Source organism: Schistocerca serialis, chromosome 12 (genome assembly GCF_023864345.2).
Source record: "Schistocerca serialis cubense isolate TAMUIC-IGC-003099 chromosome 12, iqSchSeri2.2, whole genome shotgun sequence".
Lineage (NCBI taxonomy): Eukaryota > Metazoa > Arthropoda > Insecta > Orthoptera > Acrididae > Schistocerca > Schistocerca serialis.
The window spans coordinates 24,806,719-24,824,640 of record NC_064649.1 but is presented as its reverse complement, the minus strand read 5'-3'; the positions used below and the strand labels follow the sequence as shown (position 1 = coordinate 24,824,640).

Genomic DNA, 17,922 nt, shown 5'->3' with positions numbered 1-17,922 from the left:
GTTTCCTAGTCGGACGAATCCCGTTTCAAATTGTATCGAGACAGCCTCACGAATCCATTGCCCCTGCATGTCATCAGGGGACTGTTAAAGCTGTAGAAGGCTCTGTAGTGGTGTGGGGCGTGTGCATTGGAGTGATATGGGACCCCTGATACGCCTAGATACGACTCTGACAGGTGATACGCACGTCAGCATCCTGTCTGATCGCCTGCATCCATTCATATGCATTGAACATTCCAACGGACTTGGGAAATTCCAGCAGGACAATGCGACACTCCACTAGTCCTGAATTGCTACAGAGTGTATCCAGGAACACTCTTCTGACTTTAAACACTTTCGTTGGCCACCAAACTCCCTATACGATTATTGAGCATATCTGGGACGCCTTGCAATGTGCTGTTCAGAAGAGATCTCCACCCCGTCCTACTCTTACGGATTTATGGACAGCCCTGCAGGATTCATGGTTTCAGTTCCCTCCAGCACTACTTCAGACGCGCTACGGCCGCAGGTTCGAATCCTGCCTCGGGCATGGATGTGTGTGGTGTCCGTAAGTTAGTTAGGTTTAAGTAGTTCTAAGTTCCAGGCGACTGATGACCTCAGATGTTAAGTCCCATAGTGCTCAGAGCCATTTTGAACTACTTCAGACGTTAGTAGAGTCCATGTCACGTCGTGTTGCAGCATTTCTGCGGTGTTAAGCAGGTGTACCAGATTCATTGGCTCTTCAGTGTTCTACAATGCCTCAAGCATACTGTATCAACTTTATTATAAAAAGTAGTAAATACAGTCATGTTCTGAAAAAAAAGAGTACCTTGCACGATTAGGGATCGGACGTTCATACTGGCAGGACATGTACACCCAGACCACACCCAATATTATTCTGGTCTCGGCTACGTCAACAAATTACTCCGCCAGGGATATGACTTTCTCAAGTCAACCCCTGAAATGAGATCATCCCTTGACAAAATTCTCCCCACACCACCCAGAGTTGCCTTTCGTCGCCCCCCTAACCTCCGTAACATCCTTGTTAAACCCTACAATTTTCCCAGACCACCTTCTCTACACAGCGGTTGCTACCCCTGTGACTGACCCCGCTACAAATCCTGCCCCATGCATATCGCCCCCCCCCCCCCCCACAACCACCTTCTTCAGCCCAGCTACTGGTAAAACATACACAATTCAAGGCAGGGCCACATGTGAAACAACACATGTCATTTATCAGCTAACATGCCTGTACTGCACAGCCTTTTACATCGGTATGACGACAACTAAACTGGCTGAGCGCATGAACGGGCACAGAGAGACTGTCCGCCTAGGAGATGTCCAATACCCAGTAGCACTCCAGTATAATTCTAGGGACCTGCTACACCGTACCTGCCATTTGGCTTCTCCCACCCAACACCAGTCCGTCGGAACTGCGGAGATGGGAACTTGCACTCCAACACATCCTTCCATCCCGCCATCCTCCTGGACTGAACCTACGTTAACCAACCTCACTCCCATTTACTCTTCACTCTTCTCCTCTTTCCCTTTCCTCTTTAGCCATTCACGCATCTTTTCATCCTACATAGCTGTGTTTATCTTTATACTATATACCTCTTCACTTCTGCATGCGTCCTCTTCGGTTTGAAGCTGGCACAGTACTTGCAGTGGAATGTCTTTGGCTTCCCTCTGACACCCATGCCTCCATCTTTGCTACCCTCCCTGCTTACCTTTCCCCTGTTGCTTCATAACCTGGGTTGTGAGTGACTGAATCCGCTCTCCCTTCTTCCCCTTTTGTCCCCACTCTCCTCCCTGATGAAGGAACAAAGTTCCGAAAGCTAGGATACGTAAATTTTCTGTTCTGTTTTGTGTACCTATCAGCTGTACTGAGCTACGTACTGGCCAGCCCCTCTCTAGGTTAGTATTTGTTTCACATCTTTATATGAGATTGTCTATTAATCATTTGGACATGTACATTAGCATGTTCAGCAAAATTGCTTAGCATTTGAACTATGTCGGTCCGCGGGTTTAAGGTCAACATAGACATCGCAGCGCAGCAGCACCTACTATAAAATGTGACTACGGCTCTCGTTGTCGCTGTAAACCGAAGGTAGTGGATCGGTGTGACTTGAGCAAATGTGCAGGATGCCTCGCTGACGTATGCGCGAACCGTACTGTCAGATAAGAGGGTCTGAAACAGGGTGCATTATTGGCATGCGAGAATGTGATGCATCCATCCGGGAAACTGCTGCTCCTGTGGGAAGAACCGTTCCGTCAGTGCAACGAGTTGAGAGGTTTCATGCCCTCTTTTGCATGTCTCCTCTCATTTTCATCAATTTTATTAATCAAAATATCCACGGGTGTGCTGCCGGTCTATAGTGTCCAACGGGCACAATATTTCGGCGATCATACATGTCGCCATCATCAGGTGAACTGACGGACTGAGCTCCTGTGAACGTGCCGGCACGGAGATCCGTACGCTATGGATGCTCAGAGGGAACTGGGTTCGGTCGCGGCGGCGGCCGATTTAAATACCCTCCGCCCGCGGCGCGCTCCCTCCGCCGTCCGCGCCCCGCACCACGGTCGCGCGGTGGAACAGATTGCGACGGCGTCTGAGATGACGTCGGTGTGATGGCTGTGTCCGCCGTGGTCGTCACATCTATACGTTTGCTCGATTTACTCTTGATTAACCCGATCGCTGGTTCCCAAGCCTTGCTAAGATTATAGCCACAGTCACGGTTTATGAGGTCGTCATTGGTGCGAATTTCGATGGCCTCTCTAATAACGCTGTCCCAGTATCTCGACGTCTGTACCAGAATCCTCGTTCGGTCATACTCCATGGCGTGATTTTCCGACAAACAATGTTCAGCGACCGCCGACTTGCTCGGATACATCTGTCGAATGTGCCTCTGGTGTTCACGGCATCGATCCTCGACGGTACGCATCGTCTGACCAATATGCGACTTGCCACATTGACACGGAATCTGGTATACGCCGGCCTTCCTCAAACCGAGGTCATCTTTGGCGCTCCCCACCAGTGCACTAGTTTTATTTGGAGGACAAAACACAGTTCCGACCTGGTGTTTCTTCAGAATGCGGGCGATTTTCCCCGAGAGTTCGCCTGTGTATGGAATAAATGCAGTGCCTACCTCCTCCCTCGTGACTTCATCCATCTCAACAAGTTGTGCTGCAGTGGTTGGGCGGAGAGCACGTTGAATCTGCCACTCTGAGTACCCATTTTTTCGAAATACAGTTCTCAGGTGTTCCAATTCCTGGGGTAGACTCTCTGCGTCAGAGATAGTGCGCGCCCTATGTACTAGAGTTTTAAGTACACCGTTCCTCTGTGAAGGGTGGTGGCAGCTGTCTGCGTGCAAATACTGATCAGTGTGCGTTGTCTTTCGATACACCCCATGACCTAGGGTGCCGTCAGCCCTTCTCTTGACGAAGACGTCAAGGAAAGGTAATTTACCCTCCGTTTCAGTCTCCATAGTGAATTTGACGTTGGGGTGTATGGAGTTTAGATGTGTAAGGAAGTCAAGGAGTTTATCCATACCATGTGGCCAGATGACGAACGTGTCGTCCACGTAACGGAAAAAGCAAGTAGGTTTCCATAGGGATGACGACAGGGCTTCCTCCTCGAAGTTCTCCATGTACAAATTCGCTACCACCGGTGAGAGTGGGCTACCCATGGCGACTCCCTCCGTTTGTTCGTAGTATTCTCCATTAAAAAGAAAATACGTGGAAGTCAAGACATGCCTAAAAAGTTCAGTGGTCTTCTCGTCAAACTTCTGACTAATCAATTCTACTGACTCTCGAAGTCACAATTTTATTAATGTTATATGTCATTGCACGGTGGTAACAGACCGAATAACGTTATTGTAATGAGAGTATTTGTACTGAGAGCTCAAAAAAATACTTGTCACTTGATTCCCATGCTTGTTGGTTTAGTTCCATGTGTGGCCTGTCCGAGGCAAGCATCGGAGGACGCGGCACACTGCGTTTCCAGTAGGGAGCTGCACTTCCCTGAATTCTGAGGGGTTCGTACAATAGGCTTAAGCGCCTGGCGGAACGACTGACGTCGGTCTAGTTTCGCCTATTGTATGCAGGGCGAAACGACCTGCGAGACGTCTCAGTGTCGCCACAGATTATGTGTTTACCGTTCCGGCGCGTCCGGAACGAAGATTCCTGGCACCGACTGACTGCATTGTCCTCTTGATTCTGAGAAAACTTGTGGATTGTCCCCTGCTGGGTGCGACTGTCTGGCACCGGATGGTCGGCGGTCTAGGCAAGTTGTTTTCGTAGCCAGGCAAATGGCAAGTTCAGTGCCCTCAGCTGAATAGCAGAGGCATGATTGATCAACTTAAACTGAGGCTAGTTGACGTCATAAAGCCCTGTTCCAAATAGGAGGGAACGGTCGCTACTGGCGAGAATCATGTTCTGAGACAGTGTGGGGGAATTTTGGAATCAGCACTGAATGCTGATTCGCAGTTTTTCGAGGAGAGTAGGGAGTAGAGCAATGTTGGCTTCGCTCTTGCGTTGCGTGGGCAGAAGATTCGGGATCTGATCTTTCTCGGAGTTGGACGGTCTTGCGACTTGGTCGCTCGTTTTCGGAATAACTTAGAATTCTCGGACAGCCTTCGCGGCCAGGGGTTGACATAGAGTGGCTCCACGGCAGAAGTTGGCGCCTACATCATCAGGACGCTGCATACCGACGACGTGCTGCAGATTTCAGTACTGGTACAGTATTTTGCGGCTCCGGCACTGTAGGACCTTATCGATTTTATACTGTACCCCTCAGCAGCACGCGCGCTCGCTTTGCTACAAGTCCACCTTGCATGTTTCTCCGTGTGATCACATTTGAGCTCTCACAACTAATTGAGATACTGCTATATAGTCGGGAGATTAGTATTTGACTCATTAGGACCTCCAGTCATTATCGTCAATCTATTGCATCACAGAGAGTAGAAGCCCCTTGTTCTCGAGCCAACCCTTATTCTCATTATATTTCAGTATACCCTATCCTCTAACCTACAGTGTGTGTCGCCAATCATGTGCATTTATATTCTTATATATAATAAATCTCACTGTGACTTTTAATCCGCATATCATTTCGTAGATATAGCCAGAATCCCATTTCCTGCAGTTTATTACGATAAACTTCTCTTTTTTGAGTAATTACGATTTTTATTAAGTTATTGTGAGTGTGCACACCTTATTTTACTAACTAGCAGGGTCCACCATCATTTCCTTCCGTTGCCGTTGTGCGCATAATTAATTAGCTGGTAGATAAGGAAGTGGTCGAGTGCATGTCTCGTTCTTAAGCAAGATTCGTCTGAATTAAAGAGGTACAAACTCTTTTCCACCCTGGCACCTCGCAGAGTGTGTGTAGAATCGTTCAGGGAAAGCCGTACAATACGATCAGATGGGTGAGACCACACCAGCCAGACCACACCCAAGGAGACAGACACCTCACCCGAGTGGCACTGCAGGTCTACGCCCCCCTCGGCGCTGCCACAACGGTGTAACACGTCGCACACTGTCCGATGTGACAGTCCAGCGCCATTTATTACGGCAAGGGCTACGTGCGCTTCTTCCACTTCTCCGCTTACCTTTGACGAATGTGCAGAAGCGTTTCTAGACGGCAGGGATGTATGGAACGACGTCAGTTGGGACAGGAATGTCATCATAAATAATTACATGCCCGTGTTAGTGCTGCTATAGTCGGACTCCACTGTCTTCAAAGTGTTACACTGTTGAAACCAGTGTCGAAGGCAATGCGTCTTTCATATTCATAATTACCGGTTTGCACAGAAGTTACTCTCCAACTTCACTATCTAAATTACGAAGTGTACTGTTAGTAACTAGCCGGCCGAAGTGGCCATGCAGTTAAAGGCGCTGCAGTCTGGAACCGCAAGACCGCTACGGTCGCAGGTTCGAATCCTGCCTCGGGCATGGATGTTTGTGATGTCCTTAGGTTAGTTAGGTTTAACTAGTTGTAAGTTCTAGGGGACTAATGACCTCAGATGTTAAGTCCCATAGTGCTCAGAGCCATTTGAACCATTTTTTTGTTAGTAACTTACGGATCGTGTCCTGTAACCCTCACTCAACAAATCGAAGATGGTACCTGAGTTATTCCTAGACACAATGAATATAGTTGAGGAACTAGAATGGAACGAGCTTCTAGATAATAAAAAAACCTTTTTACGTGTAATTGTATATGTGTGCACGACAGTGAAAAATTTATCAGAACTCAATGAACCATGGACCTTAATGATGTGTTGCGGCTTGCGTAACATATGTGCAACCACGACAGAGGGTATCTTTTGGGAGGCCTGACATACACGTGGTTCCTGAAGAGGGCAGAAGTTCGCCAGTAGTTGCAGGGTCAACAGTCTAGACGAGTGTCTGGGCTGCAGGCCATCATGTTCTTCCTGATAAATTGTTTAAGCCAAGTTTACGATTTGAAAATTGTTATTTCTGTGCCTGAAGTGAATTGTGTGTGTGTGTGTGTGTGTGTGTGTGTGTGTGTGTGTGTGTGTGTGTACATAATGTTACATAATATTCTTATAATATATACATACCATGTGTCTGTCAATTGTAAAGTAATATGTAACAAGAAAAAGGCGTTTAATATATACACTGGAAGTGCATGAACGAGTGGTAGCGTCCTAAAATTAAAAGTGGCGACCCTGCCAGGAGAGGGCAATGCACTGGTTGCCCGCCTGGGCGCACCCGACCCCGCCGTGCTGGCTGGGCGCGCTACGTGACGCACAAGAAAGCCTCACCCCGCCCCCGCGCTGCCCCTCCGCCCCCGCCTTTGTGGCGGCAGCGCCCTCGAGACGCGGTGGAGCGCCTCTCGCCTTTCACCTGGCCCCTCGACTTTGGCGCGCCCTTGCCGAGGGCCGGGCTCCTTAGTGCTTACCTCCCGCCGTCAGCGCCGCCTCCTCCTCTTCCAGCTCCCGAGTATTTCGCGCTGGCGCTGCGTTTCCTCTGTGCGGCCGCGCGGCGTAACACGAGTGCACTCGCCTGCCACGTCTGCGTCTTATCATTGCCGTAACTAGCTGCTAGAGGGGAGCCCTTTCTGACGTCAAACACCGCGGATCTGTTACGTGTGCCCCACTACGAGATCTACTGCAGCCAGTACAAAGACACGGGCAGGGGCAGCAGTTCTCAGTCAGACTGCAGCGAGAGTATTGGATAGATCTACATCTACATCTGCAACTCAACTCCGCAATCCTGCTTATGGCGCGAGGGCAGCCCGTACCACTACTAGTCATTTCCTTTCCTATTCCACTCGCAAACAGAACGAGAGAAAAACGACTGTCTAAATGCTTCTGTACGAGCCCTAATTTCTCGTATCTTATCTTCATGGTCCTTATGTGCAATGTACACTCGAGCTCATAAATTAAGCATAATTGCAGAATGCGGTTCCACACAACGTGTCACTACACAAAACTGGCGCTAATAACATAGCCACATAGGGAACACACACGACACAGATCTGTAAGTCCACGGTATTGCCGATAAGTTGAGAAAACCGTCTCGAAACACATGTGCTGCAAAATGCCACTGTTTCCTGCGCATGTACCCCGACATCAATATGGGATATGATCACCATGCACACGTACACAGGCCGCACAACGGGTTGGCATACTCTGGATCAGGTGGTCGAGCAGCTGCTGGGGTATAGCCTCCCATTCTTGCACCAGTGCCTGTCAGAGCTCCTGAAGTGTCGTAGGGGTTTGAAGACGTGCAGCGATACGTCGACCGAGAGCATCCCAGACGTGCTCAATGGGGTTTAGGTCTGGAGAACAGGCAGGCCACTCCATTCGCCTGATATCTTCTGCTGCAAGGTACTCCTCCAGGACGGCAGCTCGGTGGGGCCGTGCGTTATCCATCAGGAAGAAGGTGGGACCCACTGCGCTCCTGAAAAGGCCGAACATACTGGTGCAAAATGACGTCCCGCTACACCTAACCTGTTACAGTTCCTCTGTCAAAGACATGCAGGGGTGTACGTGCACCAATCATAATACCACCCCACACCATCAAACCACGACCTCCATACAGGTCTCTTTCAAGGACATTAAGAGGTTGGTGTCTGTTCCTGGTTCACGCCAGATGAAAACCCAGCGAGAATTACTGTTCAGACTATACCTGGACTGGTCCGTCAACGTAACCTGGGACCATTGTTCCAATGACCATGTGTTGTGTTCTTGACACCAGACTTTACAGGCTCCTCTGTGACCAGGGGTGAGTGGAATGCATCTTGCAGGTCTCCGGGCGAATAAACCAAGTGTTGAGAATGAGATTTTCACTCTGCAGCGGAGTGTGCGCTGATATGAAACTTCCTGGCAGATTAAAACTGTGTGCCCGACCGAGACTCGAACTCGGGACCTTTGCCTTTCGCGGGCAAGTGCTCTACCATCTGAGGTAGGAGAGGAGATACTGGCAGAAGTAAAGCTGTGAGGACCGGGCGTGAGTCGTCCTTCGGTAGCTCAGATGGTAGAGCACTTGCCCGCGAAAGGCAAAGGTCCCGAGTTCGAGTCTCGGTCGGGCACACAGTTTTAATCCGCCAGGAAGTTTCAAACCATGTGTGTTCACTCGTCTGTAGACTGTGTGTCTGGAGACAACTGTTCCACTGGCTGCAATAAGGTCCCGAGCAAGGCTACCTGCAGTATTCCATTCCGTGGCTGCCTGCGGCCACTGATGGTGAGATATCGGTGTTCTTGTGGTGTCGTACACTGTGGACGTCCTGTACAGCAGCGCATGGACACGTTTCCTGTCTGCTGGAAACGTTGCCATGATCTTGAGATCACACTTTGTGGCACACGGAGGGCCCGTGCTACGACCTGCTGTGTTTGACCAGCCTCCAGTCGCCCTAGTAGTCTACCCCTCATACCGTCATCAGTGTGTGTTCTTTGAACCATTTTCAACACACAGTCACAATCAGCACGTCTGAAAACGTCTGCAGACTTACTTGCTGCACCGTACTCTGACATGCACCAACACACCTCTGCATATGTGGACTGCTTCCAGCGCCACCGTGCGAAGACCGGAGGTCAGATGCAACGCATGGTCATACCCCGAGGTGATTTAAATCCGCAAACCGCCCACCAGAGCATTGTTTCACCATGTACCAGTATTATCCTTAATTTATGAGCATGAGTGTACGTTGGAGGCACCGAGGAAGTCAGTTTCAAATGCCAATTCTCTAAGTTGTCTCAGTCGTCTTCCTCCCTCTAGGGATTCCCATTTGAGTTCCTGAAGGATCTCCCTAAAACTTGCGTCTTGTTTGAAATTACCAGTAACAGATCTAGCAGCCTCTCCTTTGAACTGCTTATATGCCTTCCTTTAATCCAACCTGGTACGGATCTCAAACGCCCGAGCAATACTCAAGAATAGATTGCACCAGTGTCCTGTATGTGGTCTCCTTTACAAGTGAACCATTCTTTCTTAAAATTCTCCCAATAAGCCGAAGTCGACCATTCGCCTTTCCTGCTACAGTCGTCACATGCTCGTTCCATTACACATCACTTCGCAACGTTAGCCCCAGATATTTAAACGACGTGACTGTGTCAAGCACGACACTACTACTGCTGTATCCGAACATTACGGGTTTGTTTTTCCTATTCATCCGCATTAACTTACATTTTTCTAGCTTCATCGTACCAGTTAGAAATGTTGTCCAACTCATCTCGCATCGTCCTACAATCTCTCAGCAAACAACCACAGATTGCTGCCCACCCTATCCACCAAATCATTTACGTTTATAGATAGCAACAGCGGTCCTGTCACACTTCCATGGAGCATACCTGTCGATACCCCTGTCTCTGATGATCACTCTCCACCAACGACAACATACTGGGTTCAGTTACCTGAGAAGCCTTAGAGCCGCTCACATATCTGTGAACCTATTCCGTGCGCTTGTACCTTCCCTAACAGCCTTCAGTGGGGCACCGTGGCAGATGATTCACAGAAATCTAGAAATGTGGGATATGTCTCTTTTCCTTAAACCATATTTCGCAGTGTAATATTAGTCATTTTCGCCTCACAAACAGTAATATACGCTCAATAGTAAACGCCTCATGGCCTAAAGTTATCGAACAATTATAAAGTAAATGAAATGAACCATCGCATAGCAGCGACAGAATCTATTATTCTTTATCTTTGCCGTTCTTGCGCGGTGCCTGTAAATCTCTATGTACATGTATCGATTAATTATATAAAAAAGAATTCTGTTGTATCAAGACAAATGAGGCATTTGGCGCCTCACCTTTTACTGCTTGTATTCCATGAAAGGAGGACGCGGACTTGCTGCGTTCCGCATCGGTATTTTATATTTTATGTGAAAATATTGAGTGAATATGCTAATTGTTATTTTTCGAATTAGAAAACATGTAGTTTCTTGTAACTGATAACGAACAGACAGAATCAAGAGGACATTTTGGCTGTTACGTATAAAGAATTTAACCACAATGGCCGACCGGGGTGGCCGTGCGGTTCTAGGCGCTACAGTCTGGAACCGCGAGACAGCTACGGTTGCAGGTTCGAATCGTGCCTCGGGCATGGATGTGTGTGATGTCCTTAGGTTAGTTAGGTTTAAGTAGTTCTAAGTTCTCGGGGACTGATGACCTCACATGTTAAGTCCCATAGTGCTCAGAGCCATTTGAACCATTTTTAACCACAATGGTCATCTATTGTAATTTAATATGAAAAGGCACGTAGCATTAAAAAACGTGTGTTAAAGATAAGTGTGCTTATTTTAGTAAATTAACCTTGATAATTTCCATCTCATTTACTTTAATGATAATTATTTTGTGTTAGTTCATCACCAGAAATTACGAACACGCTGATGGGCCGAACGCGGCATGAGGCAGAAGGAACATTATGGTTTTCCTATTATTTCTGAATCAACTCTTTTTTTTTTTGTAAATTGTGTAGTGTTGTATTTCTTTTAAAGTCTATAAATCTTCCGGTCCCTTAGTGTTGTTCCGGGTATGACTACATCGCGACTATAAAAATGCACAGAAATGATAACGTTTCTTCCGAACGATCTCAAATAAATCAATCTGCTGCTCTTGTTCAAAATAATTCAACCAGGTATTTAATGCTCAACGTATGTTCTTATAATTGTGTAATCAATCCCTGATTGTGTTGTCAAGTGGCCCACCAAAATATTCACTTTTTCGACATTTTTGAAAAAAATATAAAAATAACAATTCTATTTCTTTTCGCCCCCCAAGAACAACGCTACGGCAGTATACCTTGTGAGTAAAGGGCAAGCTCAGTTTCGCACGGGCGATGCTTTCTAAAACCGTGTTGATTAATGGAAATACGATCCCGGTCTCAAGAAAAGTCGTTGTATTCGAACTGAGAATATATTCAAGGATTCTGCAGCACACTGCTGTTAGTGATATTGCTCTGTAGTCTCATGATCTATTACTAGGTTCTTATTTTCGTGCAGTACATTAGGTATTAGTCTAAATATCAACAGAAAGTCAGTGCCTCGTTAGAAAACAGAAGGTAACTGCTGCTGTAAGTAAATGCAAGTCTGTCACAACTAGCTTTCGAGTGAACACTGAGGACAGAACTGCATTCAGTGGACATTTGGGGACTCGTACCTGGCCCACACCGGCACGGCGCTGCAGTTCCTCAATGGACCATATGACACACAACCTGGACAGCAGCTGACTGCCGTGATTAAGGCACTTAACAGTCTCTCTCCAACTCGTAGAACGCCAGTTTTCTTTTTCCTCATGATGCCCCCTGGGGTGGTCTCCAGCCTGAGACTGATAAGGCGAACCTTTTTGTCAGTGTGTGGGTTTTGTCAAGTTGTGCAATGGATTGATCCAACAAGCACCCTTTGGCTCCCACAAGAAACAATTTCCACCTCACACTACTACAGAAGTCAGACAGACGATCCTAATGTACCAATAAGAACTGCTTGAAAAACATTCAGCAACTAATATCTTCTGGAGTTGTCCACTGTAAGGAAAAGACACAAAAATATTCTATATCCTTACGTAACTAGTGGAATATTTGGGTACTGGAGTATTGCTAGTTAGTGTAAGAAGAACATTAAACGAACGAAAAATATTATTTATTGCAAAAAATTCTGAGAAATCAAGTGTAACTTTTTCTTATAAAATAATAAATTTCTGGGCTTTTTTCAGAACAGTAGATTGCTTCTTATGGATAGAAATGCTATTATTTTACAGAGTATGGAAAGGTTCCTTTCTCCTTTTTCTTTAAGGATGTTATTTACTCGGCAAAGTGGCTGAGAGCTGCACCTACACAGGTTGAATAACTTCTCTAGGTACTGTCAAGGCTGTCGTGTGACAAATGTAATGGAGTGTACTGTTATGGAGGACAGATGGGGCTCGCATACACTGTAGCGCACAATACCGTGAGCTTCGACGACTACTGCCTGTGCCGGCTGGTGTGGCCGTGCAGTTCTAGGTGCTTCAGTCTGGAGCTGCGAGACCGCTACGGTCGCAGGTTCGAATCCTGCCTCAGGCGTGGATGTGCGTGACGTCCTTGGGGTAGTTAGGTTTAGGTAGTTCTAAGTTCTAGGAGACTGATGACCTCAGATGTTAAGTCCCATAGTGCTCAGAGCCATTTGAGCCATTTGACTGCTGCCTGTGTCGCTCGCTGCTGACAAATAACATAACCATCTCCTTCTATCTGGATTGACCTTTGCCAATCAAACTCTACCTATGCCTTGATGAAGTCAAGGACTCCTATCTGCCCCTAGTGTAACTGTTGTCGTGGTACACCGGTCAGAAAACCAATTCACCGTGATGCCACTCAATATTCGCTCACAGGCGTTTAACTAGTACTCTGCACGTGTTCACACCGCACAATAAGTGTGGCGGCCTACACAGTGGACAATGCTTAATCGCGAGCGACTCAATATAGAGTATCACTCCGATTTGCTAACGACAGAGCTGCTCTCCCAGTGGAGTACTGAGGAGAGACTTTGTTCCTTGGTCTTTGCGTACACGTACGAGCGCACTCGGTCTCGTTACGTGTTCACACGCCAAGAGCGACAATGTAATGGCCCCTTTTTCTGGAAAAATTACAAGGATATATCATTCACTCTCCTCCCTCATTCCTCTGGCTCTTCGCGTCAGAAATATTCCACCAATCAGCGTTGCTTTTTTGAATGGGAGACTGACATTTCGTTTAAGTCCACCAATGCGGAAATATGTAGCATCTCCACTAGGCGTATACTGTTCTCCTGTGAGAACTCCATAACTACACAGTCGCTTCATCATAAAATGCGTCTTCTGGGTGCTCCCACGCAATGTAGCGGAATTTGCTTTTAAGTCGAACACGGGGGTCGTTATCCCTTCGCTCTGCCAAAAGCTATTCTCCCTCTGGGCGGTCGCTCTGGCCGAAGTAGGTGTGTGTTGACGCACCCCTCTGAAGGGATGGGCCTCCCAGCGGGCTGGTTGCCTCTTTATAATGAAAATTCCTGTGGCCGTCATGTTGTGCACGCCAGCCTCGACTTTTTCAACCTGGGTGCGCACTTGCAATTTACTTATTAGATTTGGATATCGCTTACATGAATTCATACAAAAGTGACTCTACCTTATCGAGTTTGGGTTCGAATGAAGCGTCTTGATGTGCAGAATACGATTGTGACGACGGAATATGTAAGAAATGAATGTCAGGAGACCACGCCACTTTACAATTTCACCAACGGAATATAATACCGAAGAGTAGAGCTACACATCCTCGAAAAGTACAATAGCAACAGTTTGCCAAGCTTTTGCTGTTCGGAGTACGAGCATAGCAAAACCTTGTTGGCCAAAGTTAGAAGGCCAGATCAGTAAAACATTCCGACCATTGATCCAGTGGCTACTGAAAGCTCCGCTGCAACTTTTGAGGAAGTATAGGTTTTGCTTGGTGCTTCCACACGTACATTGATGAGCCAAAACATTATGACCACCTGCTTAATAACTTGTTGATCCATCTTTGGAATGTAATACGTCACCGATTCTGCGCATCATCTATCTTAGGTTAGTTAGGTTTAAGTAGTTTTAAGTCTAGGGGACTGATGACCTCAACATGTTAAGTCCGTTAGTGCTTAGTACCATTTGAACCATTTTGTAATCCGTGTAAATAATGGGCCTCTCTGATTTGTGTACGCAGTGGTTGCGCCTGGTAGCGACCCAAATCGGTTCCATAGGATTTACATCAGGCGAATTAGGTGGATGAGACAAGAACGTGAGTTCACTATAATGCTCCTCAAATCACTGTAGCACGGTTCTGGCTTCGAGACACGAACAGCTATACTACTGAAAAGTGACACCTCCGCTGGAGAAGGCATGAAGCGTGAAGGGGTGCAGGTGCTTCGCAGCTGTCAGCGTTCTTCGATTACTACCGCAGATCCCATGCGAGTGCAGCATAATACTGCCCCCACCAAAATGCGTCCATGGGGCGGTGCACATTTCGAGCTGCCTTTCGCGTGTTTGTTTTTATTTTGCTTTAGGGCGCAAAAAAACAACAGGCGTTGTAGTAACCAAAACCAACCGCGGAACGCCTTGGGCTGCGGATCAGAGCTGCCAGGCTGGGAAGCCGCCGGCGGTGGAGCACGCACCACCGCGTAAAAACAAGGACGAGTCGGACGAGAGACCGACAACCACCGACTATGACCGACACAACAAGGAAGAGATAAACAATGGAGGCTTGTAGAAACCACAACACCAAACCCCAAAAGTAAATCCACTCGGAACCAGAGCCAGGCAAATGTCAACAACGAGCAACGACCAGAACGCAGTACCGCCGAGATAGAGACGCAATCCAGAGCGAGTACCAGACTGCTTGGACTAGGGCAGAGCGGGTCCCTATATACGAAACCGGAGGGAGCGGCTATTGGCCGCTGTCTGCACGTGGCGTAGCGGTGGCGCCCTAGCTGCGCGGAATAGCCGCCGCGGACGCGGAGCCCTCTATGGGCTGGCCACGTCCACTTGTTCTGGCGCGTGTTCGACTTCCGCGGCGGGAGGTACTAGGAGGAGGAGGATATTAGTGTTTAACGTCCCGTCGACAACGAGGTCATTAGAGACGGAGCGCAAGCTCGGGTTAGGGAAGGATGGGGAAGGAAATCGGCCGTGCCCTTTCAAAGGAACCATCCCGGCATTTGCCTGAAGCGATTTAGGGAAATCACGGAAAACATAAATAAGGATGGCCGGAGACGGGATTGAACCGTCGTCCTCCCGAATGCGAGTCCAGTGTGCTAACCACGCGGGAGGTACTAGAGGGATCATATGCGGCAAAGTCAAAACACGAAGACACAGAGGAGTTGAAAAAAACGACTATACGTCAGTCCCAAGCGACAGCTAAAAACAGGGATGTGGATGAGGAGGAGGATGAGATTAGTGTTTAATGTCCGACAACGAGGTCCTTAGTGACGGAGCACAAGTTGGGATTACAGAAGGATGGGGAAGGAAATCGGCCGTGCCCTTTCAAGGGAACCATCCCGGCATTTGCCCTAAGCGATTTTAGGGAAATCACAGAATATCTAAATCAGGATGGCCGCACGCGGATTTGAACCGTCGTCCTCCCGAATGCGAGTCCAGTGTCCTAACCACTGCGCCACCTCGCTCGGTACAGGCACGTGGAATAAGGGCTAAAAAAGACACCATACAGAAACGGAGGTCCAAATGTAAAAAGTAAAACGCGATCGACAGCCCTCGCGTCATTTACTAAAACTGCCGAAAATTCAGACGACAAACCCAAGCGGGAACGCAAACGGTTAAAAAATGGAAATTCCGTTAGGAAGTGACGTACACTTAAAACTTGGGCGGATTGTGTACGAAGTGGTGGGGGAGCGCCACTTATCAAATGACGATGCTTAAAAGGCACTGTCCAGTACGTACCTAGTGCAAATGACCTTCTCACTGCAGGAGGGTCGAGAGGAGGTCCTCCAAGCCGCTGGGAGAGGCTTAATAAGGGGGAGCTTATTCCCGTGAAGGGAGGACCAATGGCGATGCCAAAGGGACATCACCTCCTGACAGACGGCAAAACAGAGATCATCGCAGGGAATACGGGTACTCACGGGCTGAGGTAGGAGCGTCAGCAGCCTCGTGTCCCGGCAGGCCGACATGACCAGGGACCCACAGAGACATCACACTGGCTCCACCAAAACTGTCCGAGCGACATTTTTCTTGGACAAGCTGCACTAAAGAATGGGCGGTGTACAGCGCACGTAGACTTTGAACGGCGCGTCTTGGAGTGAACCAAAGCGATGTTGTTCGGACAGGGAGGAGATACAGAGAGACAGGAACTGTCGATGACATCCCTCGCTCAGGCCGCCCAAGGGCGACTGCTGCAGTGGATGACCGCTACCTACGGATTATGGCTCTGAGAAACCCTGACAGCAACGCCACCATGTTGAATAATGCTTTTCGTGCAGCCACAGGATGTCGTATTACGACTCAAACTGCGCGCAGTAGGCTGCATGATGCGCAACTTCACTCCCGACGTCCATGGTGAGGTCCATCTTCTCAAGCACGACACCATGCAGCGCGGTACAGATGGGCCCAACAACATGCCGAATGGACCGCTCAGGATTGGCATCACGTTCTCTTCACCGATGAGTGTCGCATATGCCTTCAACCACAGAATCGTCAGAGACGTGTTTGGAGGCAACCCGGTCAGGATGAGCGCCTTACACACTGTCCAGCGAGTGCAGAAAGGTGGAGGTTCCCTGCTGTTTTGAGGTGGCATTATATGGGGCCGACATACGCCGCTGGTGCTCATGGGAGGCGCCGTAATGGCTGTACGATACGTGAATACCATCCTCTGACCGATAGTGCAGCCATATCGGCAGCATATTGGCCTGGCATTCCTCTTCATGGACGACAATTTCCGGCACGATCGTGCATATCTTCTGTATGACTTCTTTCAGGATAACGACATCGCTCGACTAGTGGCCAGAATGTTCTTCTCCCATGAACCCTGACGAACACGCCTAGGATAGATTGAAAAGGGCTGTTTATGAACGACATGACCCACCAACCACTCTGAGAGATCTACGCCGAATCGCCGTTGAGGAGTGGTGGGACAATCTGGACCAATAGTGCCTTGACGAATTTGTGGATAGTATGCCACGACGAATGCAGGCATGCATCAATGCAAGAGGACGTGCTACTGGGTATTAGATGTACCGGTGTGTACAGCAATCTGGACCACCTTGAAGGTCTCGCTTCATGGTGGTACAACATGCGATGTGTGTTTTACATGAGCAATAGAAGTGGCAGAAATGATGTTTATGTTGATATGTATCCCAATTTTCCGTACAGGTTCAGAAACTCTGGGATCCGAGGTGATGCAGAACTTTTTTTGATGTGTGTATTACCAGTACATCTGCTATCCCCCATTGGATCAAAATGGACGTCGTCTTTCGAGGTGTACTAATTGCTTTCCGGCTGTGTACTCGGGGGTAAAGGTGGCAGGTCTGCACAGCTTGCAGAACATTCCGATCTTTTCCAACGCATTAGGATTCAACTGTGACCCCATATCGACTGCAGTTTCAGTACCAATGAGGCAGGTGCCGTCTACACAGTGTTAAAATTTGCTGGGGGAAGGTTATACACAAGTAACAACAAAACACACGCCATAGTCGTGCAGTTATAGAGATGCGGTTGTCGTGGCTCACCTCTGCGAGGAACTCCGTAGGCGCCGAGGAGACGGACTCGTCGGCGTCGGTGTACTCGCTGAGGTCCTCCGCGCTGGCCGACTTCTCCAGCTGCAGTTCCAGCTCCAGGCCTTGGGTCTGGACAGCCACGGGGGCGACGCTGCCGCTGCCGCCCACCGCCGGGGGCGGCGAGCCGCTCTTCGCGTCCATCACTGCCGGCACACAGCGGAAACACACACTCAGCCCCCGCCGACCACATCACTGTTAATTAAACTTAACCTGCTGAACCCAAGTAGATGCCA

The 17,922-nt window shown here is 48.4% G+C and overlaps 1 protein-coding gene across 1 annotated transcript in view; it reads right to left on the bottom strand.

Annotated features, from left to right (window-relative positions):
• Positions 1-17,922, bottom strand: part of LOC126428366 (glutamate-rich protein 2) — a 294,147-nt gene that overhangs the window by 170,759 nt on the left and 105,466 nt on the right. The window contains exon 2 of the mRNA XM_050090296.1: positions 17,642-17,832. Within this exon, the coding sequence (XP_049946253.1) occupies positions 17,642-17,830 (189 nt within the window). The 5' untranslated portion in view covers positions 17,831-17,832. The remainder of the gene's footprint in view (positions 1-17,641; positions 17,833-17,922) is intronic.